The sequence below is a fragment of the Papio anubis genome, chromosome 17, assembly GCF_008728515.1.
Source record: "Papio anubis isolate 15944 chromosome 17, Panubis1.0, whole genome shotgun sequence".
NCBI classification, from domain to species: domain Eukaryota; kingdom Metazoa; phylum Chordata; class Mammalia; order Primates; family Cercopithecidae; genus Papio; species Papio anubis.
The window spans coordinates 74,381,644-74,409,627 of NC_044992.1; the positions used below are offsets into that span (position 1 = coordinate 74,381,644).

At 54.1% G+C, this 27,984-nt stretch overlaps 1 protein-coding gene across 2 annotated transcripts in view; it reads left to right on the forward strand.

Annotated features, from left to right (window-relative positions):
* TBCD (tubulin folding cofactor D) overlaps positions 1–27,984 on the forward strand; it is a 180,656-nt gene that overhangs the window by 122,396 nt on the left and 30,276 nt on the right. For both annotated transcript variants that reach the window (XM_017950116.3, XM_017950114.2), the window contains 9 exons: positions 347–404; positions 6,038–6,067; positions 9,848–9,933; positions 18,024–18,104; positions 20,770–20,843; positions 22,344–22,461; positions 24,397–24,457; positions 25,853–25,875; positions 27,076–27,107. In XM_017950116.3, coding sequence (XP_017805605.1) covers positions 347–404; positions 6,038–6,067; positions 9,848–9,933; positions 18,024–18,104; positions 20,770–20,843; positions 22,344–22,461; positions 24,397–24,457; positions 25,853–25,875; positions 27,076–27,107 — 563 coding nt within the window. The remainder of the gene's footprint in view (positions 1–346; positions 405–6,037; positions 6,068–9,847; positions 9,934–18,023; positions 18,105–20,769; positions 20,844–22,343; positions 22,462–24,396; positions 24,458–25,852; positions 25,876–27,075; positions 27,108–27,984) is intronic.

Sequence of the window (27,984 nt, forward strand, 5' to 3'; positions counted from 1 at the left end):
CTGGACCTCCCCTCCTCCCACTCCGCATCAGCACAGCAGGCCAGGTGCGTTCTGCCCCCAGGCCCTGTCCTCACGGCTCTTTGATCCTGCACCCTTGGTGTGCGCTGTCTCGTGGCTCTCCTTAGAACCAGGGTCAACCACCCCCAGCTCCTGCATGGCGTCTGGGGTCTTAGGGGTCACATGTGTCTGTCTGCAGTGCCTGGTGCCTCCAGCTGCGTGTTGCTTGTGGGGCGTGTCTGAACCTCAAGTGGGCTTGAGTCGTGAGAGAAAGGCTTTCTCGTCGACACTGTGTGGTCTGTACTATTTTACAGATCTGTTTTTAATTAATCCTTTCTCTTTTTCACAGCGCACTGGTGATCGCCGCGGTGTTTGACCGAGATATAAACTGCAGAAGAGCAGCCTCTGTAAGTTTTCTCCTTTTGATATTTCCTTTCATGAAGGTAGGGGGTGGACCTGGTCTCCCCGATGCTCCTCTGTGCGCTGCCACCTGGCCAGCTCACCCGTCAACAGCAGGAGGCACGAGGGAGCTGCCGAGAGTGCCAGCTGCAGGCAGCCCACTGGTTCTTACTGTCTCTGGGTGTCGGGGAGGGCCGTGGTCTTCAGCGTGTGAAGGGCGATCAGGGTTAAGTCCCCACACCCCAGGCATCCCCAGAGCTGCAGCCATCACTGCTGGGGGTTGCTGGGCGATGTAGGCGAGCGGGACGGTGCCCGATGACAGGTCTCAGTGCAGGCAGCTGCGCGCTGAAGACGCGAAAGAGAGTGAGTTCTGCGAGGGTGGCCAGAATGTGGTGGCAGGATGGTCACTCACCAGGTGACTTTGAGCCTCAGGAGGGACTGTTGCAAGCAGTGGTCAGCTCTGCTTCACCCAGCCACACTTGCCCGGGCCTTGCTGGATGTGGGGCCTGTAGGACTGGGTGCGTCTTGATCACAGATGGCTGGTTTCCTCCAGAGGGAGCTCTGTGACGTTTGGGGTGAATTCTCAGTGTGAGGAGAGGTAGCAAGTGCTGCCACGCTGACCAGACTACTTCATTTGGCTCGGAGCTGGGCTGGAGTGAGGCCTGAGTCTCTTGGGACCACAGAGAGCGGGCAGCTGAGACGGTGGACCAGTCTCAAGATGAGAGTCTTGATTTCAGGTACAGATAAGATGCTGAACACGTTTTAAGAGGGTAAGAACGGAGAGGCAGCACTTTGAGAAAGAGGGAGGGGTGAGGTTGGCTTTTGGTGATGGGGTGAGCCCATCCTCATGGGCTCAAGCTGCTGGAACTCTGTGTCCAGGCTCAGCATCGTTGGCTTAGTGGGAACCTGTTGAGGGAGCTGTTCACGCTTCCGTTACTGTCAGACTCGGGGGCCAGTGGGCCAGGTGGAAGGGGTGCTGGGACTGGTGAGCATTTCCTGTCAGCCCTGCAGTGTGTGGGACTGTGCAGTTGCAGAGTTGGTTTTCTCTCTCACGTGCAGGAGCTCGGATGATGCCTTTAAGTCTTTCTAGTCATCTTGTGTAGCTTGTGGTGGCCTCTGCCTGCCATCTGTGTCCTGAAGTAGTGAGAAGTCTTTCTCTGCCTCAGGTCCTTTAAAACTGGAGAGAATTCAGCAGGAGAGCTCAGAGGCTCTTCTCTGTCCCTGAAGCTGCTCCTATTTTGTCTTCAGTGTCAGTAGAAAACCTCATAATTTTTTCGGGAAGTCGTCACATTTTTGCCCTGATATTTACCCAGAGGCAGTAATTGTAAGACTTTGAAATATAATAAAATTTTATGTTAAATCTGTACTTAGAAATAAGCTTTTAGATTTTCTTTACTGCAACCTAAGACATTTCATGGGAAGCAGTAATAAAATTACTTAGGCTTCTGTGAACCCTGAATATGAGGTGAAATAATATAAATCATTTTTTCACATTAAAATCCCTTTAAACTGGCAATAAATCTTTTATAATAAATACCACCAGAGTGCACCTTGCTTACCCGGTAGCTTGCAAAATTAAAACAGCCAAAGGTAAAAGATTCCCTGTTTGAAGCCTATTAGGAAATGTGAGGATTGAGGGCCTCAGCATTGGGAATCATTTTTTCCAACTGTGGAGCTGCTGCTTTCAGATAAAGATGTCTCGGTCTTCCTGGCTCCGCTGGGTTCCTGTTCCTCGCTGTCTCACTGGGTGAGGTCACCCCTGGGGGCCCCGAGGCCTCTTCAGCACCGGCCAGGAGGCAGCAGTGAAAGGCATTGAAGTCCCGTCCCTCCTTGGGGCTGGACACGGTCCCTTGCCCCTGAACTCTAGACACCCTGCATCGCCTTGGTGCTCCCATGTGGAGATTGGCCACGGCAGCAAAGGCTGCGGTCGTGCATCCCGCGGTTCGTGACCCTCCCAGTGACGCGGTGAGGAAGGTGCTGCAGCTGGTTCTCAGCACTGGCAGGAGCGCGGCGACTCAGGCAGTCAGCGTGTGAGTGAGTTTGTGAAAGCAATTCCAGCTGTTCGCGCGGCGACTCAGGCAGTGTGTGAGTGAGTTTGTGAAAACCGTTCCAGCTGTGTTCGTTGCTGAAGGCTGGTTTGTCTGCACATTGGAAGGAGTCTAGCAGGCCCCCAAACGTGTTGACGTTGCAGAAAGACGTGTCCCCTGCCGGGAAGGAAGGGGCAGTAGAGACGGGGTGGTCGTGGCTTCTTGTTCATCACGAGGAAGGGGGGTGGGGATGGGGCCCTGTTCACTGACAGTTAAAGTAAAGGCACTTAAAGCCCCCATTTAACTGAAAAGATTTTAAATCTTTTCATCCAGCATTTCATTGGATATTTAGTGTCTGACCTCTATTTGTGACTTTTTATTTTGGGATAATTGAGATTTATATGCAGTGCATCCCTTCCTTCCCTCCCTTCTTCCCTCCTTCCCTTCTTCCCTTCTTCCCTCCCTCCATCCTTCCCTCCCTCCCTCCCTCCTTCCTTCCCTCCCTCCTTCCCTCCTTTCTTCCCTCCCTCCCTCCCTCCCTCCCTTCTTCTCTCCCTTCCTCCCTCCTTCTCTCCCTCCCTCCCTCCCTTTTTCCCTCCCTTCCTTCCCAGTGCAGTGGTGCAATCTTGGCTTATTGCAACCTCCGCCTCCCCAGTTCAAGCAATTCTCCTGCCTCAGCCTCCCGAGTTGCTGGGATTACAGGCGCGCACCACCACACCTGGCTACTTTTTGTATTTTTAGTAGAGACAGGGTTTCACCATGTTGGCCAGGATGGTCTCGGACTCCTGACCTCAATTGATCTGCCCGTCTCAGCCTCCCAAAGTGCTGGGATTACAGACGTGAGCCATTGCACCTGGCAGAGATTTACATGCAGTTTTAAAGACTAATGCAGGGAGAGCCCATGCGTGTTTCACCATTGCCTCCATGATAAAATCTGGCAAAAGCGCAGTGGAACATCGCAGCCTAGACATGAACATTGAGCCAACCCACCAGGCTTATTCCTACTTCCTTGGTTTTACCCGTACCCGTGTGTGTGTACGTGTGTGCGAGGGCACGTGTGTGCGTGTATGTGCACGTGTGTGTGCGTGTGTGCACCATGCACGCTCATGCGTTTAGTTCTGTGTGATTGTATCACATACAAATTCATGTATCCACTACCACAGTCAGGATACAGAGCAGCCCCGTCTCCCCGAGAGGCCCTGTGCTCCTGCTTTGCCCACAGCCCCTGTTTCCGTCTCCTGACCCTTGGCAGCCACTGGTCGGCTCTCCGTTGCCTATTCTGTCATCTCGGGAATGCTGTGTAAATGAACTCTGTGGCCTCCAAGGCTGTAGCTTTCTTCTCTCAGCACAGCTCTCCGGAGACCCACCCCGAGCTTCTGTTGCTGAGGGTGCCGTGGTTTGTGTGACCGTTTATGTGTTAGGGCATCAGGATGGTTTCTGGTCTTTAAGCTGCTGTAAACGTTCGTGCTCAGGTTTTCGTGTGAGTGTAGCTTCCGTTTCTCTGGGATAAATGCCAGGAGTAGTTTCTGGGTCGTGGTAGTTGGACATTTAAACTGCTTTCTAGAGCAGCTGCTCCATTCATGTTCGCACCACCACCTGTCAGCAGCCCTGCCTTTCTCTGTCCTCGCCTGCGTCTGATGTGGCCACCGTTTTCTGTGTCGGCCTTTCTGACAGGCGTGTGGTGATGTGTTGTGGGCTTTGCCTGCGCTTGTGTCGTGCCTGGTGGTGCGGAGGATCTTTCACGGGCTTACTTGCCATCTGTACCTCCTCTTCGGTGAAATGTCTGCTCAGGTCTTTACCCATTTTCTAAGTGGATTGTTTTTTGTTGTTGAGTTTTGAGCACTCTTTACATATGTGGGATTCTGGTCCTGTGTTGGATTTGTGTTTGGCTCTCTGCCAGTCTGTGGCTCATCTTTCCATCCTCTTTAATAGGGCGGAGTTTTTAATTTTTTAATTCTGCTGGGGTCTTGGTCAGTTTTTTGTTTTTGTGGATCATGTTTTAGTGCTTTGTAAGACGTGAAGACTTTCTTAAGGTCTGGGAACTCCGCCTCACCGGGTCCCAGGGATGCTGTCCCGTGTGTCTGCTCTGCTGGTTGGTCTGTGCGTCTGTTCCGCCAGCGTGCACCGTGTGACGGGCTGTGCTGCGACGCTGCTGCGCGTCGTCAGCCTTCGCACTGGGTAGGGCGATACCTCCCAGCGTCTGCTTTTTCAGGATTGTTTTCCCTGTTTTAAGGCTTGTGCTTTTCCACATAAGTCTTGAATTTTTAAAACATCTTTTAGATACCACTGGAATAGTACATGTGTTCCTAAATAGTGTGCGTTAAATTAACATCAGAGTATATCTTTGTTGCGTTGCCTTTTGGCGGGTTTTGTTTCTTACTTTCCCATTGAATTTATCTCAAAAGTCACAAAATGGCAAACGGCAGCAGTCAGGCCTCTTCCCTCCCGGTGTAAGAGCTGCACGGGAGCCCGCCGCGAAGCACCTGTTTCCGCCCATCTCCAGCCCAGCCCAGCCCAAGGGTCTGCCTTGGAACCACCTGCATGTCTGGTTTCTGTGTGACTGGCCAGAGGTGGCGGGTGCGTCTGTTCCTTTTCCCTGGGGTTGGGGGCATAGACCCTGGGTGGCTGTGTTTCGGTTCCTTACCTGGTGCACGTCTGTGCGCGCACCTGCCAGCAGCCCTCACTCGGCCTTGCTCTCAGGAAGCCCCCAGGCGAGCGTTGGCAGGAATCCTGCCGGGCAGGAGGTCGCTTCTCCAGCGCGTGCTCCCTGAAGCCGCCAGCCTCCCTGACCTTCCCCCGTGCCGGTGGCGTGTGTGCTGTGGCCGTGTGTGGTGCGGCGTGTGCGGTGCGGCCGTGTGCGGTGCGGCCGTGTGCGGTGTGGCCGTGTGTGGTGTGGCCGCGTGTGCACTTTGCTGGGTCTTCCTGGGATGCTGAAGCCTCCTGTGTCTCCAGCCCCGAGAACTCTGAGCCCAGGTGCTTTGGGAAGGACGGGGCACCGGCTGGTGACACATGGGAAGGGAAGTGTGTTTGTCACCTTGCCCAGGTAACCTGCTCCACCTGGTTGGTGCGCCTAAGGAGGGCAGGGTGTGTGGGGAGGACATGAGAGGCCTCCTGGAAGCACTTCATCCTGTTGAAGTTCACATTTCAACCTTTTCAGCAGCCCCTGCTCTGGGCCTGTGCCCGGCCTGGGACTCGGCCTGTTGACACCGTGCCATGGGTGTGGGCAGAGCGCCCTCCCTGGAGGGCGGCACGCGGTGCCCGTTGGTGACCATGAGCTGCCTCACAGAGCTCCTGAGGAAGAGTGTTGGGGCTCTGGGCTGTGAGTTAACAGCTGGGGCCTCCGCGTGGTGCTGCTGGGAGGCTCAGTGGTAAAGGCCAGTTTTCAGGATGTGTCTGAGTTTATAAACTTGAATTCTTAAATTGTGGTTTTAAAGAGCACCAGGACGTAAAAACAGAGTGACACACCTTGAGGCTCTGTTCAGCCAACAACGAGGGCTTTTATTTAAAAAATAAAGCCGTGGGTCATTGACGTTGCGCTGTTTGTTCTGAACTTGCCTCTGGTGTTGGCGGAAGCTGACCTCGCTTACCTGCTGTGTTTGTTCTTTGCTCCGCAGGCCGCCTTCCAGGAGAATGTGGGGAGACAGGTATGGCTGCTTTTAAACACCTTTATTCCAAAAGCTTCCTGCAGGTTTACAGGTAGGAATCTGGAGAGCCATAACCCCGGTGTCTTTTCGCACTGCAAGGTGTGGTGTGGCTACATCAGCGGCAGGGTCACCGGGAACCTGCACGTACAGCAGTTTGCACACACAGGCCGGAAAGCTGCGCTTTACGTGTTGCCAAGGGCCACATAATGTGACTCTGCGGGGGGGGGGCGGGTCCCTGGGAACAGGCTGGCCTTGCAGGGACGCAGACCTGACCCCGCCTCATCCCACACAGAGCAGGAGCTGACTCTGTTGACGTCAGCACGTGCCTCATCCGGACCGTAGGCGGGCCCAGAAGCCAGCTCCCAGGAGCTGTGGACCCCACGACCCCTCGTCATGCTGGGGCTGCTTTTGCTGTGCCCTCTGACCCTGACATCTGGTCACTGGTCAGCTTCACCTGTGAATGGGGGCCCAGGTTATTCATGTTGTGTGTGATGACGTCACATCTTGGGTGTGTGGTCGGGCCTTGCAGGAGAGTGGGACAGAGGCCGGAGAGTGGACCAGGGTCTGGGCTGGACCTGGGCGGGAAGCAAGGTTCCCAGAGAAGTCAGCCGAGAAGGTTCTGGAGTTCCCAGGCAGCAAAGCAAATGCAGCCGGGGTCTGGGCTGTGGCTGGGTCGTGTGGGGTGGATGGTGTGCATGTGGCCTGTGGACCTTTCTGACCTGTGGGGAACCCTCCAGGCAAAGGTGTCCGACTTGGAGTGGAAGCATCAAGGCCAAATGAGTCCAGAGGAAAAGCCGGATGCCAGAGTCAGCTGGAGAGGCGGGCGGATGAGGACTTGTGCATGTTATTGAAATGGTTCTCGAGGAGCCTGGCATGAGTGGTGTGGGTGGCTTTCTGTAGACAGAGCCCAGGAAGGGGCGTGACTTCCTCTTGTTGGCCTGAGGTGGCCGAGGCCCACCCAGTGTCCTTGGGGTGCCGTGGGGTCTGCACGTGTTCAGAGCCCTGAGCCCTGGTAGGAGCCAGTTCATTAGGAAGAGACACCAGCCTTGGAAGGGGAGCCTGGGTGTGCAGACAGCAAGAGCCGCACAGGCCGAGGAGAACATGAATGAGGTTTGGGCTTTTGAGTGGAGAGTGCGGCTGCTGTGAGTAGGAAGGAGCTTCTTGGAAACCACTTAGCTGAGCTGACGGACTTGCTTCCTGGAAAGTGACAGCCCAGGAGACGTCGTCTCTCTGTTCCTGGGCTTCCAACCCCTCCAGAGTCCCCGCTGGAGGGGGGCGTGCTGAGGCCAGAGCCCGGGGTGGCGACCACGCTGTGTGGGCCTGGGGCACACTCCACCGTCACACTCTGTTCCGGGTTCCCAGATGCCGCTTCCTGGGAGGAGCAGATGGGTCGCGTAGGGAGCCATGGGGCCCTGCAGCTGAGCTGACCGGCTTCCCTGTGTGTGTGGCTAGATTTGAGCCCCGTTACCTTTGTCGGGGCAGCTTAGGTTGGGGATTGATTGACAGGGAAAGGAAAGGCCTTTAAACTTGGTCTAAATTTAGGCAAGCAGCCAAAAAATGGGATATTCCCGTGGGTGCAGGAGTCTTGCACCTCAGTCCTGAGCCTGAGCCCCGTGAGTCTCAGAACATCCGGCACAGTGACCAGCATGCGGATGGTAGCGGGAGCCTCATGGAAGAAGCTGCACAGACTCTGAAGAGACACGGACTTTGACAGGAGTGTGAGATGCGCAGGTCCGGAGTGTCCCCGGCCCGCACGGCCATGTCCTGCTGAGGTTGGATAGAAACATTTGAGAAGAAGGTCGAGAACTTGGCAAAGCAAATGGGAGCGGACATGTTATGTAGCACGCAGGGAAGCAGCCTAAAAACCCTTGGATGTGGAGAAGGCTGTTTCTAATACACAGATTTGGAATGAAGTTGTAAGAAACGCATTTATAGTAGAGGCTACTGGGTAACAGCAGCAGAGATGGGGGGTGGTTGGGGAGCGGCCTGGGGGACACGGAGGGGGCTGGGGGCAGAGACGAGGGACCAGGTTCTCTGTCCAGGCTCATCTTGGCTGGAGTTGGAGACTCTGGTCCTGAGTGGTCTCTGCCTTCTCCCCACTGAGCCTGGGGGCTCTTGAGCAGGTGGGGACTAACCCATGGGCAACTTCCATGTCCAGGGCCTGCCAGACATGCCAGCCCTACGACCCTGCTCCTAGGCGAGTGCTGTCCGGGCCCCCAGCACCATCGGGCCCTCGTGGTGGCCTGTCCACACCCAGGCCCCCAACTTCCTCCCTGCACAGGTGGGGAAGTTGAGGCTCAGGGCAGCTGAGCCCACCTTTGTCTGCTGGGAGCCTGTTGTTCCAGCTCCAGCCTGGCCAGACAGAGCCTTAGCCCCTGTGTTGGTCTTGCTTTGTTCTCACCGTGGGGGGGATGCTGGTCACAGAGTCCCCTTGTTCTTGTTCTCAGTGAGACCTGGTCCTGGGCCACCCTGGACGTTTCCCTGGGCTCCTGCCTGCCGTTATGTGGGACATGGAGTTGCACCCCAGTGGGCGACATCCCAGGTTGTGGCACCTGCTGTCTTTCCGCAGAGTGAGCTGCGACACCTCCACTCGGGTGCCTGTTTCTCCCCTGTTCCACGGTTCAGTGAAGGACGCTCGTGCTGTCACTGATTCCAGCAGCCTCAGGCAGAAGTTTCTGGTATCTCCATCAGCCCAAGCTCCCAGTGTAACACTTGGGAAGGATTTGCTGGGAGAAAGCCGTATGGTACCTGCTCATTCCGGCTCTCCTGGCGGGAAGCATGAATGTGGCCCTGGGTGTTCTCAGGAGAGCTGGCTGTTCAGCTACTTTATTTGCGAAGCGATGACACGGACAAAGGTGTGAGGTTTTCATGATGAAGTGCAGGGTGGTGATGAGTGTGTTAAAGTCAAGGAGGGATCTGGATCCCGGCCTCAGAGGTGGGCAGGCCTGGGAGGCCTTTGAAAAACCCTGCTGCGGTTTATAGCTGTAAGGCTTTCTGTGTTTGGTTCAAAGTTTGTCATTTGTATTTTCTTAGGATATTATTTATGTTGTTTCCAGAATTTCAAATCCTGGAACCTGAGAGTGGTCTCAGTAACACCATGCAGCCTTCGGGGCTGGAGCTGGGGCTCCACTGGGGCTCCACTGGGAGACTTGTCGTGGGGTGGGAGGAGGTCCGCCTCTCCCATGTCAGAGCCTTGGGGGCTGCTGGTCCTCGATGCTTCTGGGGTCAGCTGTCACCACCCCCAAGAACTGGCTGGGCCGGCTGCCCCCAGTCAACGTCCTGCCCGCCCAGGACAGCCGAGCGAGGCCTGGGCTCTGGTCCGGGCTTCGCAGACTGGGCAGGTGGCTGCATCCCCAACCTGAACCAGGCCTGCTTGCTCTGGTGTGCACTGACCTGCCAGCTTTGTGGCATGGGGCTCGGGCTGGTGGAGGTCAGTGGCTGGAACACTGTTGAAACCTGAAGCCCATTTACGGTGTATGTTTTAAGGAAAGGTCTCCTACAGCATACCGAAGTGGAAACGTTTGAGTTGTTTGAAAACGATGAAATCCTTGTGAGTGGTTTCAGTCGTTGGGCGTGGTGTGGTCTAGGGAGCCCGTCGGGAAGTCAGTGTGGCGTGGAAGTCCTCGGTGAGCAGTGTCTGTGGTGTGTGGCTCGCTTGCCACCTGCCTCAGGGCTCGGGGTTCGTGAGTGTCAGTGTCTGTGGATATGATGATGGAACTTGGTAAAATGCCTTTGCTCATTCAAATTCTTCTTTTTCCCCCAATTTCACTTTTTTATTAGGGCACTTTCCCGCATGGGATTGATATTTTGACCACAGCCGACTATTTTGCTGTCGGTAACAGAGCCAACTGTTTCCTGGTTATAAGGTAAGTTTTTAATGTATATCACAAAAATAGAATATCCTAAAATCAGATTGGATGTCAAAAATCAGCTTCCACCATTTTCTTTTTTCATCCCGTAATGTCCACTAAATGTAACATGGTTTTTGTGTGAAAAATTAAAAATGGAATTGGGACAGTTATCGAAACTTGTGTTTCATGTTGATTGGACTCACCTCATGCTTTACTCGGTAGATGGGAGACATTTACTCAAGTGTTAAAGCTTGGCTCAGCTTCAGGAGTGCGGCCTTGCCGTGAGTGCTGTCCCTGCTTATGATTTCTCTCCTGGTCGCCCCGTTTTACCTGTGCTGCTTCTGTGCGGGGCTTGGAGTTTGACAGGAAGCAGCCGCAAGCACGGCCGCGCCTCCTCCTGACACTTCCCTACTGGATGTCCTAAATGCTTTCCCAGTTTGAAATCTTGGATTAGAAGGGACTGTTTCTTTTTCTGTTTCGGTGCTAGAAAGTGTTTTGAAGTTGAAGTTATCTGTAGATTGTTTATGAAATGAGTAGGAGGTATTTTAGAAATCAGGTTAGAAACAAATATTTAGCACCTCTAATTGCAGTTTACAGAATTATATCACATTTTTGTAGTTGTATAATTAGGTACTGGGGAGGTTACTTCAGTTGTCTTAGTTGATCCATCGCAGCAGATATGCGAGAAAGGATGTGACTTTATTTATTTTTGGAGGTGGAGTCTAGCTCTGTCGCCCAGGCTGGAGTGCCGTGGGGTGTGACTTCATGAAGTGATTTATCTGCCTTAAATTAGGACAAGAAGCATGCCTGATGCATGTTTAACATTATTAACCATTAAATACCTTAAAGATCGATTCCCCAACAGCCCTCATCATTAACCATTAAACACCTTAAAGATCGATTCCCCAACAGCCCTGCTGTGTAGACCGTGCAGAAAGGACGTTTCTCCATCACCAGCCTGGGCAGAATTTTCAAAATGTAGCGTTTGAACCTCTTTCCCAGGAAGGATCTTTGAACACATCTATCTGTATTTTTATATCCTTTCAATTTTCCTCAACATTTAATGTCCTTTTTTGCCTTATCAGTTCTTTCCTATTAATACTTGGCCGTATATTTTATGTGGAAAATCTACTGGCCGGGTGCAGTGGCTCATGCCTGTAATCCCAGCACTCTGGGAGGCCAAGGCAGGTGGATCACCTGAGGTCAGGAGTTGGCGAAACCCCGTGTCTACTAAAAATACAAAAATTAGCCAGGCGTGGTGGCAGGTGCCTGTAGTCCCAGCTACTCAGGAGGCTGAGGCAGGAGAATCACTCGAGCCCAGGAAGCGGAGGTTGCAGTGAGCCGAGATCGCGCCACTGCAGTCCAGCCTGGACAACAGAGTGAGACTCCATCTCAAGAAAAGGAAAATCTGCTGCCTTTTCCCGAGTTTCCTGGGTAACATACCTGACAGCTAATGGAAGCTTCAGCATGTTTCCCTTGTTGCTGAGGTTTCTAAGCCAGCCTAAAACTCGCATGTAATTAGCTGTGTGCGTTTTATAAAAACATTTGCCAACACGAGACCTGGGTCCAGGCATGTCTTCCCTCAGTGTGTTTGGCTTCCTCACGGTGCCAGGCCCTGCGTGCCGACCAGATGCCACCTTGTGAGGACACACCGGCAGGCAGGCCCCTCCAGTCCTGAGTGCGGCATCGTGGGGACCGGCAGTTGTGGCTGCACCCTAGCACCACGGGGCCCCCTGTACCCGAGGCGGGGTCCTGCTGTCAGCCTGGACCTTGGGGTGAGGGAGGCAGTGGTCCTATTCAGCAGAGGGCATGGGATTGGGCACAGCCCAACAGGGAGGAGAGTTAACAGGGCCCTGGGCCCTGGTGGGGAGCTGTTGGGGGCCTCTGAGCCATAACGAAGAGTGTGGATTGTCCTGAGGTCCTGGCACTTTGATAGTCAGGTCTGTGTTTTGAATATATCACTGTGGCAGTATTTGGTGACTGGAAATAAGGAGGGGGCTTGGGGGCTCTCGGGAAAGGGGAGAGGGTTGGGGGCCTGGAGGTGTGCCTACTGGAGGAAGGTGGGAGTCGCCAGGGCATTACACAGGGTCTCAGGGCAGTGTTGGCATCGCTCCGCAGGTGGAGGGCACAGCCAAGGGCGACAGTGTCGTTGAGTGTGAGGAGGTCGGGGCTCAGCTTACACGTGCCGGCCTGTGAGGAAGCTTCAGCCGTGCTGACACGGAGATGTTTCCTCTGCAAATTGGAGTTTCGGACACACAGACTGGAACTGAACTAATGGAAGGTCCCCCGGGAAGACTGTCAGGCGAGACGAGGAGGATGGGGGAACCAGCCGTCGCCCCACTCTCCTGTTTATCGTCACAGCCGCGTTGAGGATTTTGTAAACGTTAACACCTGTAAATTCGTACCTGTCACCACAATCAAGACGAGAAAAGACTCAGGTTTCCCCTTGCCCTTTTGGGGTCCCTCCCCTCCCACCCCCTTCTTCAGGCAACCCTGGTCTGTTGCCGTCACTGCAGCTGTGTCTGCGTTTCCCGAAGCTCTGTGTGAATGGGTTCAGGCAGTGGGCGCCCTCCTCACTCGCGCTGGCTTCCTCCGCCCCGTGTGAATGGTGTGAATGGGTCCAGGCAGTGGGCGCCCTCCTCACTCACACTGGCTTCCTCCACTCCGTGCTTCCTGCAGACTTTCCGCCTGGGGGCACCATCCATGGAGCCTCCAGGGCCAGGGGTGTGGTGCACAGTGTCTGTCTCCACTCACCTGGTGAGGGGCTTCTGGGCAGTGTCCCGTCTGGGTTATCACAAATGCAGCTGTGGTGAATGTGTGTACACGTCTGTCTTTGGCGTGCACTCTTGTTGTCTGGCATAGATGCCCAGAGCTGGGTGGCTGTGCTGTAAGGTTTTTTGGTCTTTTTGAGACAGAGCCTTGCTCTGTCACCCAGGCTGGAGTGTGGTGGCACAGTCACGGCTCACTGCAGCCTCGACCTCCTGAGTCCAAGCAATCCTCCCACCTCAGCCTCCCGAGTAGCTGGGACCACAGGTGCGTGCCACCATGCCTGGCTAATTTTTGTATTTTTTTGTAGAGATGACAAATCATGTTGCCCAGGGTGGTCTTGAACTCCTGGTCTCAAGTGATCCGCCTGCCTTGACCTCCCAAGATGCTGGCATTACAGGCATGAGCCACCACACCCTGCCTGTAACTTCTTACACAATGGCCACATGACTTTCAGCGTGGTGGTGCCACTTATGAAATGGCCACATGACTTTCAGCGTGGTGGTGCCACTTATGAAATGGCCACACGACTTTCAGCATGGTGGTGCCACGCACCCCCAGGGCCGGATGGTAGCTCGGGGTCCGGGGTCTTTGCCGGCACTGGGGGTGTTTGGTCTTTCAAGCTTGGCTATTGTCGTGGGGTGTGGAAGCAGCTCACTAACTTGTGTCTAGTGACTGATGTTGCTGTTTCAGTCATCATCCATTTCAGGGGCGTGTTTAACAAATCTTTCGCCCATGTATTAGGTTAGTGGTTTTCTTCCTATTGAGAATTTGAGAATTCTTCATGCATTCTGCATACAATTCCTTTTTTCAGATGCTTCCTTGCTACATATTTCCTCCCACTCTGTGGCTTTTCCTTTCAGTATCTCTTATATTCCTAAGTCAAAGCCTTTTTTTAAAAAAATCAGCTTTGGGCCGGGCGCGGTGGCTCATGCCTGTAATTCTAGCACTTTGGGAGACTGAAGTAGGCAGATCACGATGACAAGAGATCATCCTGGCCAACATGGTGAAACCCCATCTCTACCAAAAATACAAAAACTAACTGGGCGTTGTGGCACTCACCTGTAGTCCCAGCTGCTTGGGAGGCTGAGGCAGGAGAATTGCTTGAACCCAGGAGGTGGAGGTTGCAGTGAGCCGAGATCGAGCCACTGCATTCCATCCTGGTGACAGAGCAAGACTCCACCTCAAAAAAAAAAAAAATCAGTTTTATCTTTGTACATCTGCTTTATTACATGTAGTTTACATGTAGTAAAATCGCCAGTTTTCAATACGGGTTTCAGTATGGTGGCGGGTGTGGCAGATGTGAGCCGTTGAACGACTACACCGTGGTCAGCACTGTGCACACGACCCTCCCTCCGGGAGGCCCCGTCCTGCCGGCAGTCCTGTCCCTGGGGCTCCACCAGTTTAGAATCTGCAGGTGGCTTCCTTTGTCAGCTCCCTGCCTCCTCAGCTCCCTGTGTTTCGGGGTTCCTCAGTGGTTCTCGCTGCGTGGTCACCCCACCAGCTGAGGGGCTTTGAGCCCCGTGGGTTTTGGTGTGAGTGCATGGCACAGCTTCTGTTCTCCCTGGCTGTTTTTCTGTCGGGGTGAGCAGTCATGAGGACTTTGGGTGTTTTGGTCTTCCTGCTGTTGTAAATTTCCTTCTCTGATTTCTGGTATCTTCAGCATCGAGCGTCCTTTTAAAAATATATTTTGTCGTCTTTTGCTTTTCAATACTTTTTTATGTTCCTATTGTATAAGCTCCTCAAAGCAAGGAAGCCTCAAAGTCAACTGTTTACTTGTGTATTTCCTGAATTGGTGAATGACATCTCGTCCACATACTCAGCTCACTTGCTTCTCCTTCTCTCATTGCCCACACATGGCTGGTGACCTCGGTCTGCCACTTCCACATCCCTAATAGGCCTCAGACACGCCTCATCCTGGGACCCTCTCTATGCCGTCACCTCACTTCCAGCTGCCTTTGTCTCGCAGAAGCGTCCGAGCTGACCCTGCACCCTCACGCCCTGACCTCTCCCATCCGTGCTTTGCCCGTGGGTTCTGTCTGGTTTGCTCGTGGCCAGAGTCCATTCTCTTTCACATCTCTGCCTGCCCTGGCTCCCTCCAGCCCCTCCGTCTCTCCCACCTTCTGGTGGATACTCACCTTGGTTCTCATACTTTTCTCCTCTGGGACCTTGGGTACCCAGGACACACCCCTTTTTCTGCCGCCTTGGGCCAGGGGCTCAGGAGCGTGTCTTCTTCAGGGTCAGTTGCTAGTTGGTGCCCTTGCCTGCGTGAGCACTCAGGTGGCCTTGCCTCTATCTGCTGCTTTCCGTGAAGTCACTGGCCGCCTGCCTGCTTCTCTGGGACCCTGCTGTCTGGGACCCTGCTTCTCTGGGACCCTGCTTCTCTGGGACCCTGCTGTCTGGGACCCTGCTGCTGGGACCCTGCTGTCTGGGACCCTGCTGCTGGGACCCTGCTGTCTGGGACCCTGCTGTCTGGGCTCTAGGACGCAGTCGGATGCATCTGCCTTCTGGGCATGCAGCCCCAGGGCCCCTGCAGCACCTCTGTGCCAGGGACTTGGGTGACATGGTTCTCGGCGTCATGGCACTGTTTCCCACAGCTCGTCTGCTGCCTGATTTCTCAATTTTTCTGAGTTTCTCCCAGGCTGTTTCCTCACCTTCCGAGGGGCTCTGTCTCCATCTGCTTCCTTTCTCTTGTCTCCCTGGCTGACTTTCCCAGGCCGGTGCCTTGCAGCAGGTGCCTGTCTGCCTGCCCGAAGTTCACGCTCATGCCTGGGCCCCTCTGCAGTCAACATTCTTCCTGGGCCCCGCTCCTCTGTCTGCTCTCGGGTGCCGTGGTGGAGGCCATGGCAACACAGGTGGGTGGCGGTGGTGGCAGGTTCAGTTAATCCGTGCAAGCAGCTGGAGTTTTAGATAAATGAATTGGAGAAATCACATGCTGTAAAACTGAGAGGGGACAGGAGTGATCAGGGAAAACCAAACCTGTCTCTCGACTCTTCCCGGTGCCGCCATCATGCCTGGTTTCCCGTGTGTCCCAGAGAGTCTGCTCCTGTCGTGTGTGGACCGACCTCCGAGCTCATCAGCAGAGGCTGGCTGACGTGAGAGCTCCTGGGTCTTAGAGACGATACAGCCCTGGGCCACCGCGGCAAGGAAGGGGAGGGGAAGCGCCGTCTGTTCTCTCACCCACACTTCCCGGAGAGCCTTTTGCATCTGGACGTCGGGCGTGATCTTCATAGATCCCCCTCGTGGCCTTTGGGTCCATCCAGTTTTTTGCTGTCATAAACAAGGTGGATGTTTTTTTGTCTGCAGTTCCTCACCTGTGCGGTTATTTTGGAATGGGTTACCGAAAGTGGAGATGCTGGACCCGAGGATCTGCATGTTCTCAGTTTCCTGTGCGTTGCTGGCCACCGTCCACTGGGGCTGTGCCCAAGTGCTGCCCAGCAGGCTCAGTGTCCTTCTGCTTCCCGCAGCTCCGGCTGCAGACCGTGGGGCTCGGGCCGCTGGACGGCTGAGCAGAGGCTTCCTTTTCTTTTCCTCCATGCCGGAGGCTGCACCGCTTCAAGGGGTTGAAGTGTGTGTGTGTTTTCTGTAAACTTTTTGATGATATTTCTGCTACACTATTTTTTTTATTGATTCAGAAGAACTTGTTTATTTTAGGGAATCCTCCTGTTGGTAAGACCAGTTGCGGATGTTTTTTCCAATTTTGTTGTTTGACTTTTGACTTTGTTTTTGGTGTTCTCCTGGTAGACTTTGTTCGGCATATGTGTAGGGATCGATTTCTTTTATGGCTCTGGGTTTTGAGTCATAATTAGAAAGGCATATCCTACTTGGAGATTATTTTTTAAAAGTCTTCCATGTTGTTTTCACAAGATGTAACTTTTATTTTTGAGACATAATTTGCTTTCAGCTGCCCCCGTGTGGAGTGGACGGTTGTGGAGGGGCTGATGGTGTGTCCACCTGCGTCACCTGCATCTTCCTTGGGAGTGGAGCTCCCACCACTCCACGGCCACCCTCCCTCCTCCCAGCCTGTGAGCCGCTGCCCTGCCCTCGATGTGGAGCAGGGCTGCCCCTCGTGGAGGGTCCTATCCATGGAATCAGAGGGAACACACTCCTGTGTGTCAGTGTTCTTTGCTCAGTGGAGCGCGCCTGGGGCCTGTCTGCGGTGCGTGTGTCCGCGGTGCATGTGTCTGCGGTGCGTGTGTCCGCGGTGCGTGTGTCCGCGGTGCGTGTGTCCGCACCTCCTTTTTGTGGTGAGTTGTATGCAGTGTTCTGTGGCTATACAGTTTTTCTGTGAGTTTGCCTGACATTGGGTTATTTTGAGTTTTTGACTCTGGTGAATAAAGCAGTTGTATATATTTATTTAGAAATCATCTTCATGTGGATGTATATTTTCATTTCTTTCAGATAAAGAGTTAAAAGGGAATTTTTGTATATTTTATAAGAAACTGCCAAACTGTTTTGCAAAGTGGCTCTGGTTTTCCCACATCTGTGCCAACACTTGGTATTTGTCAGTCTTTTAAAATTTTACCCATTCGAGTCGGGGTAATGGTTTAACAATTAGCATTCCTGGCTGAATACTGATGTTGAACATCTTTTCATGTGTTTATTGGCCTTTTATTTATTTTCTTTTATGATGTCTCTGTACAAATTTTGTGCCAATGTTTTGTTTGGGGTTCATCTTTTTATATTGTGGTACAAGTCAGCTTGTCTGTGGATTTTCTTAAAAGTTTTTAACAGCTGTACGAGGTGTAACGGGGACACGTTCACTGTGTATGGAGTGCAGGGTTTTACCGAAGTGCAGCTGGCACACGCTCACCAGAGCGCACAGCTTCCTGCGTGTGAGGCCTGAGCACAGCCATCACCCTGGAGCCTCCCCGTGTCTGCTCCCTGTAATTCCCACCTCGGTCCTCCCCCACCCGGAGGCCACCACTGACCTGCCTCTGTGGGTGTGGATTAGTTTCCCGTCCTTGAATTTTGTGTGGATGAAACGAAGCCGTGTGTACTCGTTTTGTCAGGCTTCTTTGGCTTGGGGGAGTTGAGATTCAGGTTGTGTGTGTTGCTGCTGAGTATTCGATTGTGTGGATCAACCACGGTTTGTTTTCTCCGTAGACGATGTCAGGATGGTTTCCGGTTTTCGCTGTTACACATGATACACGTGAAGCTATGTGCACAAATGCTCTTTTCTTTGGCGTAACTGCTCAGGGGGGCATGGCTGGATCATGTGGTAGATTTGAAGAAATGGGCAAACTGGTTTTGAAAGTAACTGTGCTGAATTCTCCCCCGCAGGCAGTGCGTTCTCGTCCTTCCACGTCTCACCACCTCTTCCCTGCTGTCTCTTCCAGTGTGTATATTGCTGGCTTTCCTGAGTACACCCAGCCGATGATAGACCACCTGGTTACCATGAAGATCAACCACTGGGATGGGTAGGTTTTCTGTTTGTGTTTTCTAAGAGTGTTTTTTTTTTCCCCCCAAAGGAGAGATTCAGTTGAGCTTCTAAGCCTTGAGTGTATTTTCTCACTGTGGATGTCGTATTTTAAAATAACCTCTGAGAAGTAATATGAATTCCAGTCTTCATGCAGATGTGTTGGGTCATGGTCTGTCTCCAGTTCCACTTCTGGAGACCTTGGTCCAGTGTGTCCGACGTGTTGGTGTTCCCGTGCGAGTGCCCATGCTGGTGTGTTGCGGAGTGCCGCTGCGTCCGAGGGGGCGCGGGTGGAACTTGGAGGTGGAGCCTCTGTCGTCTCCCTCAGCAGGCGGTGCTTCCCCCGACTCTGCTCCACGTGGCTCCACAGGTGGTTTCTGTGCTGTCTGCTGGGAGCCCAGCAGTTTTTAGTGGCCGTTTTCATAATTACAGTAGCAGCTTCAGAGTTTCCTTGCATTTCATAGGCAGTTAAATGTGTCTCAAAGGAAAAGCGAAGTGGGGTCTGGAGCATAAACAGAGCGTTAGTGCCGTGACCGCTGCCCCGAGGAGCTCAGGGTCCCCTCCTAGGACAGTGCCATGCTGTGGCACTCGTCACGGGAGCCCTGAGGAGCGGCAGGTGCCTGTGGGTGGAGGTGGCTTTGTGAGGGTGCGAGTCCAGAATCTCAGTTTGACAGTTGGTGTGACGTGGAGGAGGTCCTTTCTGACCCATGGGGGATGCGTTTGCTGCTGCCTGGGGAGAGGCCCAGCTGCCTGCCGTGGTCCAGGCAGGGCTCTCAGGGCTGGGAGCCTCTGGGAAAGGAACTCCTGGGTAGGTAGCACTCGGGCTGCCGGGGGAAGACCCTCCCTTCCCTTCCTGGTGATCGTTCGCTTCCAGAGAAGGGTGTGAGTTCCTGACCCTCGGGGTGTCCCTGCACATGTTACACCAGAGCTCTCTCCATTAGAGTGAAAGGTCCCCTAAGCCAGACCTTGGGAAAATGAATGAATTAGTCAGTTGTATCAGCCGACTAGTCAATAACATCTTTAAAACCAAAGTTACAGATGTATATCCATGGTGTCAGAGCTGTGGGACTCTCCAGCTGTTACTGTGTCGTCTGTTTCTGCCTTAGTTCTGTCAGCCTTTCCTTCACGTGTTTTGGGCGGGTCACTTATTGGCGGCAGATACACTCGCGGCTTTTGCCTCTTCCTAATGTATTGACCCTTTATCTTTAAGGAGCAGCCCTCTTTGTCTCATGTTAGATTTCTTGCCTTAAAGTAACTGATGACTAGTGTAGTACCTGGGTTGGCAAGCTTTTCTTTAAAGGGCTAGATAAACATGGTAGATCTCTGTTCCGTATGCTTTGCTTTATTTTATTTAGTTTATGTAACCCTTGAAAAATGTGAAAACCATTCTTAGCTGAGGGCCGTCCTGACAAGAAGCAGCCTCGGGCTGGGCTTGTGGCTGCAGACTGCGTTGCCTCCGCTTCCCAGGTGCTTTGTCCCTCCCGCTCCCTCAGAGTTGCGGGCGATGGTCTGGTAGACGGCATACAGTTGGGGGTTGCTCAGGGTGCGAGTTTCCTGGCACATGAAACGCCACCTGCCTCGAAGAGCTCTTTGTTTACTGTTGGGAGTGGACCCTGAGCAGGGCCCTCGGCCGACACCGAAGGGGCTGTGGCAGGTGGTGCTGTCAGTGTGGGTGTCCGCCCTCGTGCCTTGTTTCACTGTGGTGCTGTGGGTTTGGTGGTTTCAAATAGTTAGAATACAGATAATTAGAACACAGACAGTTAGAACACAGACAGTCAGAACACAGACAGTTAGAACACAGACAGTCAGAACGCGGACGGTCAGAACGCGGACGGTCAGAACGCGGACGACAGTTAGAACGCGGACGACAGTTAGAACACAGGCGGTCGGAACACAGACAGTTAGAACACAGGCGGTCAGAATGCGGACGGTCAGAACGCAGACGGCAGTCAGAACACAGACACCCGCCTTCTGCATGTTTTCACCCTCACGTTTTGCTTCTTTGTTGTTACGTGGTTGCCGTCATGATGATTTTAAGTCATGACCACTTGCCGCTCCATCTGGGTCTGGAGGGGCTGGGGGCGCGGGCTCTGCAGTTCACTCCCAGCTTTACCGTCTGCCTCTGTGTGGAGCTGTGGAAGGAGAGGTGGGCTCAGGAGGGGCTCTGGCCTCTTGAGCTGGCTTTGGGTCAGCCTTCCGCCATCCCCGTGTTCAACCGCTGGGTGCTTTCAGTGTGTGTCTGATGAGGCACTTACTGGATATGCGCCCCAGATTTGGTGGGTGAGCCTTAGGAAATTCCTTCTGTTCACCCCTTGTAATCCGTGGAGGGACCGTTTCACGTGGCTCTGTCTCAGACTCGCATGCTCCGGGTAATGTGGGGGTGGGGAGGCCGGAGACCCAGTTGCCACCTGGCCCTGAGACGGAATGGCACCTGTGTTCCAAGAAGAACCGTGGTTAGCCGTGTGACCTTGCTGTGGTAGACTGTCCCTGTCGTCTGTTGGAGTCGGAGGTTCTTGTGCTGGTTTGTGTGTGTGAGTGAGCGAGCCTCTGCCAAGTGGTGGGTTGAGGACTGATGGATGTCATCTCCCTCACTTTCTCTTTATGAATTGAATAAAGCCAGAATTGTCCAAGTGAAGGCACTAACGATGTTCTCTCCTCACTCTCAGGGTCATCCGAGAGCTGGCTGTGAAGGCGCTGCACAACCTGACCCAGCGAGCGCCCGAGTACAGCGCCACGCAAGGTGAGTGTGTGTCCCGGCCGGCCTGCGGGCACCACGCTTGCGCACCGCAGAAAGGCCCGGGTTGCTGGTTTCAAACTCTGGGGGCTGAAAATAAGGTTCTGCGTCTGTCTTGGTGAGAAGCATCTGAGGAACTAGCTGTGGACTTGATCAGGGGACGGGCTGTGAGGACGGATGCGGTGAGTGGGTCCGCCCGCATGGCAGGGAGCTGCTGGACTGTTATGTACGCCGAAGCCCGTGGTGGTCCCGCCAGACGCCTGACAGGCGGTGCTGCTTCCCTGGTCTCTAGTTGGCTTGCACCTGCCACACGTGACCTGCCACACGCGACCCACCACGCAGGAATGCACTTTGGAACTGGGCAGGGTGTATAGAAAGAAAGGGCCTGAATGGGAGACTCAAAGTCTGCCCAGGACTAAAATCACCTTGGAATGGCTCAGCTAAGCCTGCACTTCTTACGCTTCATCAATGAAGAGAGAAATCCCATTTGTTCTGTCTCGTTCTTTCTACTTGGAATAAATAATCATCTGACTTAAATGTAGGGAAGAATACCACATTTCTCAACATTACCCTCACTCCCCTGACATTTATTACAGGGGCTCCACTGGAGGCCGGATTGTGGCTGTTGGGTGGAGTTACTGATGTGACGCCTGTGTTTCACATCCTGTGGGGGCTTGTTAATTCCTAAGGGATCTTTCAGCTTCGTGATCTGTGAACGAGGCGTCCATGTCACGGGTTTAGTGTGGTGCTGCCCTACTTTCCAATGCATAATTAACCCTTGCTGACACTGAGGGGCCCAGCTTTGTCCTCTGTCAGGGTGAAGAGCGTGGACATCCAGGATGGGATTGTAACCTTTTGTAGATTTCTCTGATTCTCGAAAAACCTATCACCCCCAGCCGCTACATCTTAACCTCTCTGATTCTCAGCCCATCGCAAACCTGGCAGCACTTGGGAAGGCGAAGGCTCAGGGGGCTTGGTTTCCCCCGCAGGTGTGGCAGAGCCTCCTCCCTCTGTGGCCACGAGGGTTCTGAGGAGTCTGTGCTTTCTGAGTAAACTCAGAGTAGAGGCACCGCCCCTGGGGCAGCCCTGCCTCCATCCTGCTCCACCCCCTCCACCACCCAGGCAGCCAGGCAGAGCCCCTGCCAGGACCAGAGGCCACCCTACACCGACAGGGAAGGCCTGGGGAGTGTGTCCTCCTCTTTTGTGCTGCCTCTCCTGTCTGAGTTACCCACCCCGTCTGGGGCACTTGGGAGCACGCAGCAGCCTCTGTCCTGTTACCCTTGGTGTCTTGGAGGCCATCTGCATCACCACGGGTGCCATCCTGGGCACTGGGGTGATGACCCTGAGGGACGCCACTGTTGGTGTGTGAGTGTGGTTGTCCCACAAGCCGTCTGTGTGTGCACGCTGTCACCTGCTCTCCTGGCCCTGTGTGGGTGTCTGTGGGCGTCCCACTGGTTGTCTGTGTGTACACACTGTCACCTGCCCTCTCGGCCCTGTCTCTTGCAGTCTTCCCGAGGCTGCTGTCCATGACGCTGAGTCCAGACCTACACACGAGGCATGGGTCAATTCTTGCCTGCGCGGAGGTTGCTTACGCCTTGTACAAACTTGCAGCCCAAGAGAACAGGTAGGAAGAGCGGGTCTCGAGGAGACACAAGGCTCTGTTCCTGATCCCCTTGCCATATAATTACAGTGCTCTCCACTTCGGGGCTATCTCATCCCTTCTAATTTTTGTTTATTTGCACCAGTGGCACAGTTGTTAGGCCCCAGGTTGTACTGACGGAGTGTGTAAGTGGCCCTCTCCTGACGGTTGTGCTGGGGTGGACCACCCACCTCTCTTCAGCGGGGTGCATCACCCAGATGGGTCGGGCGTCTCCCCCCGGTCACCCTGCCCCTCCTGCCTCCTTGTGCACCTCCTGGTCTCAGAGGTGACGAGTGAGGTCATAACAGCAAAGGTCCTTTTTCCGAGATGGCATCGAGCGACTTGCATGTTCAGTGTCCTTTCTTCATCACGTCTGATAGTTTAAAATGCCAGAGAACATGCACTTTTCTTTTGAATTTTTCAGTTGGCTATGTTTGTACAAATAGTAATAAAGCATGAAAAATACGGGGTCGCTGGGAAGTTGTGTGCAGGAGGCTGTAAGGCATTGACTGTCTTACGTTTCTTCCCAGTTGACTCTTCCTCAGAAGTAAAAACTCCCAGACTTACCGTAGTGATGGTGACCTGGTTCTCGGACTCCAGTTTGAGAAACGATTTTAAGTTATGCCCTGTGCATTGAGACAGTTCCTGGCAACGGATTGAGAGCAGGGTATGGGCCGCCTCCCGCCCCAGCCTGAGGGAGCTCTGGAGACAGTTCCAGGTGGAGAGCAGGGTATGGGCCGCCTCCCGCCCCAGCCTGAGGGAGCTCTGGTCAGTCCCGAGCTCAGATGCACAGTGCGACTCCTTCAGGGACGCTCGCTCGCTCGTGTGGGTGTGGCCGATGCCCGTGCAAGACCTGGCCTTGATGGCGCTGCTCTGTGGTGGAGGAAGAAGGCGCATGGAGTGGGGTCTGGGGAGAACCAGGCAGGAGCTCGCAGGGTCCTCCAGCTGGGTCCCACAGAGCCTGTGACATTCCCCCAGCAGTGAAATGTGACCTCACCTGTGAGGTGTCTATCGGGGAAGCACGTTTGAGCCTCAGTGCCCAGGCCAGCCTGGGGTCTGGCTATGTGGGCACCTCCACTTGGCACAAAACAAAATTCCAGACCCCCAGGAGGAGAGCAGGTGACCGGAGTAAAGCACACGGTTTGTGCAGATTGAGCCAGCGAGGGGTCCTCATCTGGCAGGGCTTGGTGGGAACCCTGCTGGCATCCAGGCCCCCAGATGCCAGCCCAGGGCCGATCTCGCCAGGGGCCTTCCCTCGGATGGCAGTGGACATGAGCTCTCGTCTCAGCCTCACCTGGACTTGTCTGTTTTCCAAGATGGTCACATTGGCAGGGGTCACAGCTTTAAGGGAATGTCCCAACATCCTCTTCCTTTGACCAGGCACTGCTTCATCTAAAGTCACAAATGGGCCGGGCGCGGTGCTCATGCCTGTAATCCCAGCTCTTTAGGAGGTGGAGGTGGGGGGATTGTTTGGGCCCAGGAGTTTGAGACCAGCCTGGGCAGCACAGTGAGACCCCATCTCTAAAATGAAATAAATACAATAAAATAAACAAAACAATGCAATACAAAACGATATAATAGAATAAAAAAATAATCAGAGGTATGTCCTGCAGAGGTCTCTGGGACCCACCAGGACCTGAACAAGAGGAGACTTTGCTGAGCCCATGCTCCTCCGAGTGTACCCAGGGTTGGGGTCTTGGGGGTGTGACCTCAGCTTCGAGTGTACCCGGGGTTGGGGTCTTGGGGGGTGTGACCTCAGCTTTTCCGAGTGTACCTGGGGTTGGGGTCTTGGGGTTGTGACCTCAGCTTCTCCGAGTGTACCCAGGGTTGGGGTCTTGGGGGTGTGACCTCAGCTTCGAGTGTACCCGGGGTTGGGGTCTTGGGGGGGTGTGACCTCAACTCGCTGTTTACCTTCTGCAGGCCCGTCACGGACCATCTGGACGAGCAGGCAGTGCAGGGCCTGAAGCAGATTCACCAGCAGGTTTGTGTGCAGCCTCTGGGTGTGCCCCTGGGGAGGCATCACAGGGCCTCCCACCCTTCCCAGGCAGGGTTTGCAGTCCTGGTGGCCACTGTGCTCCATCAGTCCTGGGCTCAGTGGTGGAACCTGGGTGTGATCGCTCTGGGAACAGGCTCTACGCTGGTGTCATGCTTGTGAACAGCCACCTTGGGGGTTGCCCTGGGAGAAAAGACTCCTGGGAAATGAGTGCACGGAGCCAGCGTGTCCTTGGTCTCTGAGGACGGCTTGTGAAGCCAGGGCAGTCAGTGGCGGTTTCAGCTGCAGCTGGAGTGCGGCTTTCCTCGGGGCGCCCGGCGCGGTCCCAGGATGGAGCGCGCAGCCAACTGTGGGTGGGGGTAGTGGGCCCCGTGCTCTCGTGGAGCTGGGCACACAGAACAAGCACAAAACCTCTAGTTTCCAGCCGTGCAGCTGCAACTGGGGTCTGGCGTCTCCTGAAAGTGAACCAGAATTTTGTGTGTGCATTTCTCTGGGGAGATGATGTGTTCATCTTTCTGGGCTTTTAGAGAGTCTCAAAGGCTTCTGTGACCCAGAGGTAAAGTATGAACTATGGACCTTGGTGTTACAGGAGAATATAAAAATTATTCACAAGGGATTACATGGTTTACTGTCTATTGTTCCAGATAGCTTTATATTCTTTAAGATTCACCTCTTGGATTCTTATCCTATTTTTGCCATTAACTTGCTTTATGATTTTGGCAAAGCCACTTTGCTTACATTTTTCGCTTTTAAGGTGGTGTCTGTCCTCCCTCTCTGACTGAGATAAGCATGGCTGCAGAGTGCAGACGGGGAGGTGGCCCTGGGCAGCCGCCATGAATGTGGCCTGCCCACTGAGGCTGAGCCATGGCTCCCTTTTCCTGTAAAATATAGGCAGTAATAGAGCCGACCTCCTTGAGTTTTTGTGAGAGTTAAATAATATATTTTAAAGAGTTTAGGAGAATATTTGGCACAGTGTGAGTGTTCAGTAAATTTTAGTAGTAGTGCTCATCACCGTGTGGCTTTTTAGCTCTTTCAAAGAAAAAGAAACCTCAGCATCCTGTTGGGCACAATCACTTCCCTGCCCGAGGACTGCCTGCGTGAGTTCTGTCGGTCCCTGGGACCAGAACACAGGTGGCTCCAGCTCCCTGTCTGGCCACCCTCCCCTCGCTCCGTGCCTCAGTTTCCCCTTCAAGGGAGCGCTGAGCCTGTCTGGAGGCCATCTGCGTCAGTAGGTGGGCCTCCATCCCCAGCCCCCTAGGCGGCTCTCCTGGCTGGCACGGCGTCGTCTGCTGTTTTCTCTTTGTTCTTATTTTTGACAATTGTTAATGTATATGTATTATTTTAAAATTTAAATTATTAAATAACTTTGTTTTTTATTTTCAGCTCTACGATCGTCAGTTATACAGGTGAGCTTTACAAAACCAAAGTTCTTATATCTGTGTCCTAATGAAGAGCTGTGCTGTCAGGAGCAGGCGGGACGGATGTGTTCGCTCCCCGCACTGCCTGTGTGTGTGGGTTGAGCGGCTGTCACTCGGCCCACTGACGGAGGTGTGTGAGGGCCTGACCTGGTTGTGTGTGGGTTGAGCGGGTGTCACCTGGCCCACTGTTGGAGGTGGGTGAGGGTCTGACCTGGACCCGGCCGGCTGTCAGAGATGTGGGTCTGACCTGGTTGTGTGTGGGTTAAGCGGGTGTCACCGCCCGGGCTAAGTTGAGGTGTATGAGGGTCTGACCTGGTTGTGTGTGGGTTGAGCGGGTCTCACCCGGCCCACTGTTGGAGGTGTATGAGGGTCTGACCTGGTTGTGTGTGGGTTGAGCGGGGGTCACCCGGACCGTTGTTGGAGGTGTGTGAGGGTCTGACCTGGTTGTGTGTGTGTGTGGGCTGAGGTACGGTCTCACCTCGCCCGCTAAGCTGGAGGTGTATGAGGGTCTGACCTGGCTTTTCTGTGTGTGTGGGTTGAGCGGGGGTCACCCGGCCCGCTGTTGGGAGGTGTATGAGGGTCTGACCTGGTTGTGTGTGGGTTGAGCGGGGGTCACCCGGCCTCAAGTTGTTGAGGTGTGCAGGGTCTGACTTGGTTGTGGGTTGAGCGGGTCTCACCCGCCCGCTGTTGGAGGTGTGTGAGGGTCTGACCTGGTTGTGTGTGGGTTGAGCGGGGGTCACCCGGCCCGCTAAGCTGTCGCTTTCTGCTGGGAGGGCAGTCCTAGACGGGCAGAGCAGCCCGGAGCACCGCCTGGCTTCGCTTGTGGTAGAACCGTAGCGCGCTGCTTCTCTAGGTTGGATGGGGCTCTTTCTGGCGTCTGAGATTGCTTTTATAAAGTAAGAACTGAGCACTGCTTGGAGTTACCTCTGTGATGGGATACCTGTCGGGACTCTAATGTCCAGGAAAAATTAAAAATTAGCATGACCCAGCTAGGATGGGAGGCCTCCGGAAGATGGCTGTACCACGTTTTTTACTTTTTTCATGAAAGGTCACTCATGCTCAGTAGCACATTCAACTAGTTCTCACTGTAGTGCTTTTTGGAGCCCGAGGTTACACTGGCAAGCATCTTTCATGGTGTTTTGTACATCAGGAGGTTCTTCTAATTCTGATGTTTTCATTCCTTTTCAGGGGTCTGGGAGGAGAGCTCATGAGACAAGCAGGTAGGTCTGAAGGCTGAAGGCTGCAGCAAAGGGCTGCTCCCTCGATGAGGGAGGTGTGCTCCTGGGTGCGGGGTGGCCCATTGGCCTGCCAGGGTGCAGGGCTGGGTGTGTCTCTTCTGTGGAGGCGGCAGCTGTGGTGTGCCTGGTTTGCCCAGCGGTGCCTACAAGAGAGAGACTGAGAGATGGAGATTGAGAGAGAGAACGAGAGGAAGTGTGAGCTGGGAGGGGTTGCACCCCGGAGCCACTGGTTCTGGAAATTTCTCAGGAAGCAGAGGCAGCTGGGGCAGTGGGGCCAGTGCTCACCTGTGGACCCAGTGGTCATTGCAGATCCCTCCAAGCACGGCCCCATGGTGGACAGAGCAGCCCCGGACCTGCCCTGGTGGACTGAGCAGTGCAGGGACCCAGAGCTGTTTTGGGCGAGCACAGGAAGCTCAGGTGGGGGCAAGAGGAAAGCTGAGCAGAGGCGAAGCTCCTTACAAGCCCGAGTCCAGGCGAACGTCTGCGCCTGATTCCCAAGCTTCTGATACCCGCCGGGGGTTAGCACAGTCGGGCAGTGCCTCATTTCTCTTTGCTGATTCTTTTTTTTTTTTTTTTTTTTTTGAGACGGAGTCTCGCTCTGTCGCCCAGGCTGGAGTGCAGTGGCCGGATCTCAGCTCACTGCAAGCTCCGCCTCCCAGGTTCACGCCATTCTCCTGCCTCAGCCTCCCGAGTAGCTGGGACTACAGGCGCCCGCCACCTCGCCCGGCTAGTTTGTTGTATTTTTAGTAGAGATGGGGTTTCACCGTGTTAGCCAGGATGGTCTTGATCTCCTGACCTCGCGATCCGCCCGTCTCAGTGAGGAGGGAAGCGTAGAACACATTTTAGATAGTTCCACAAA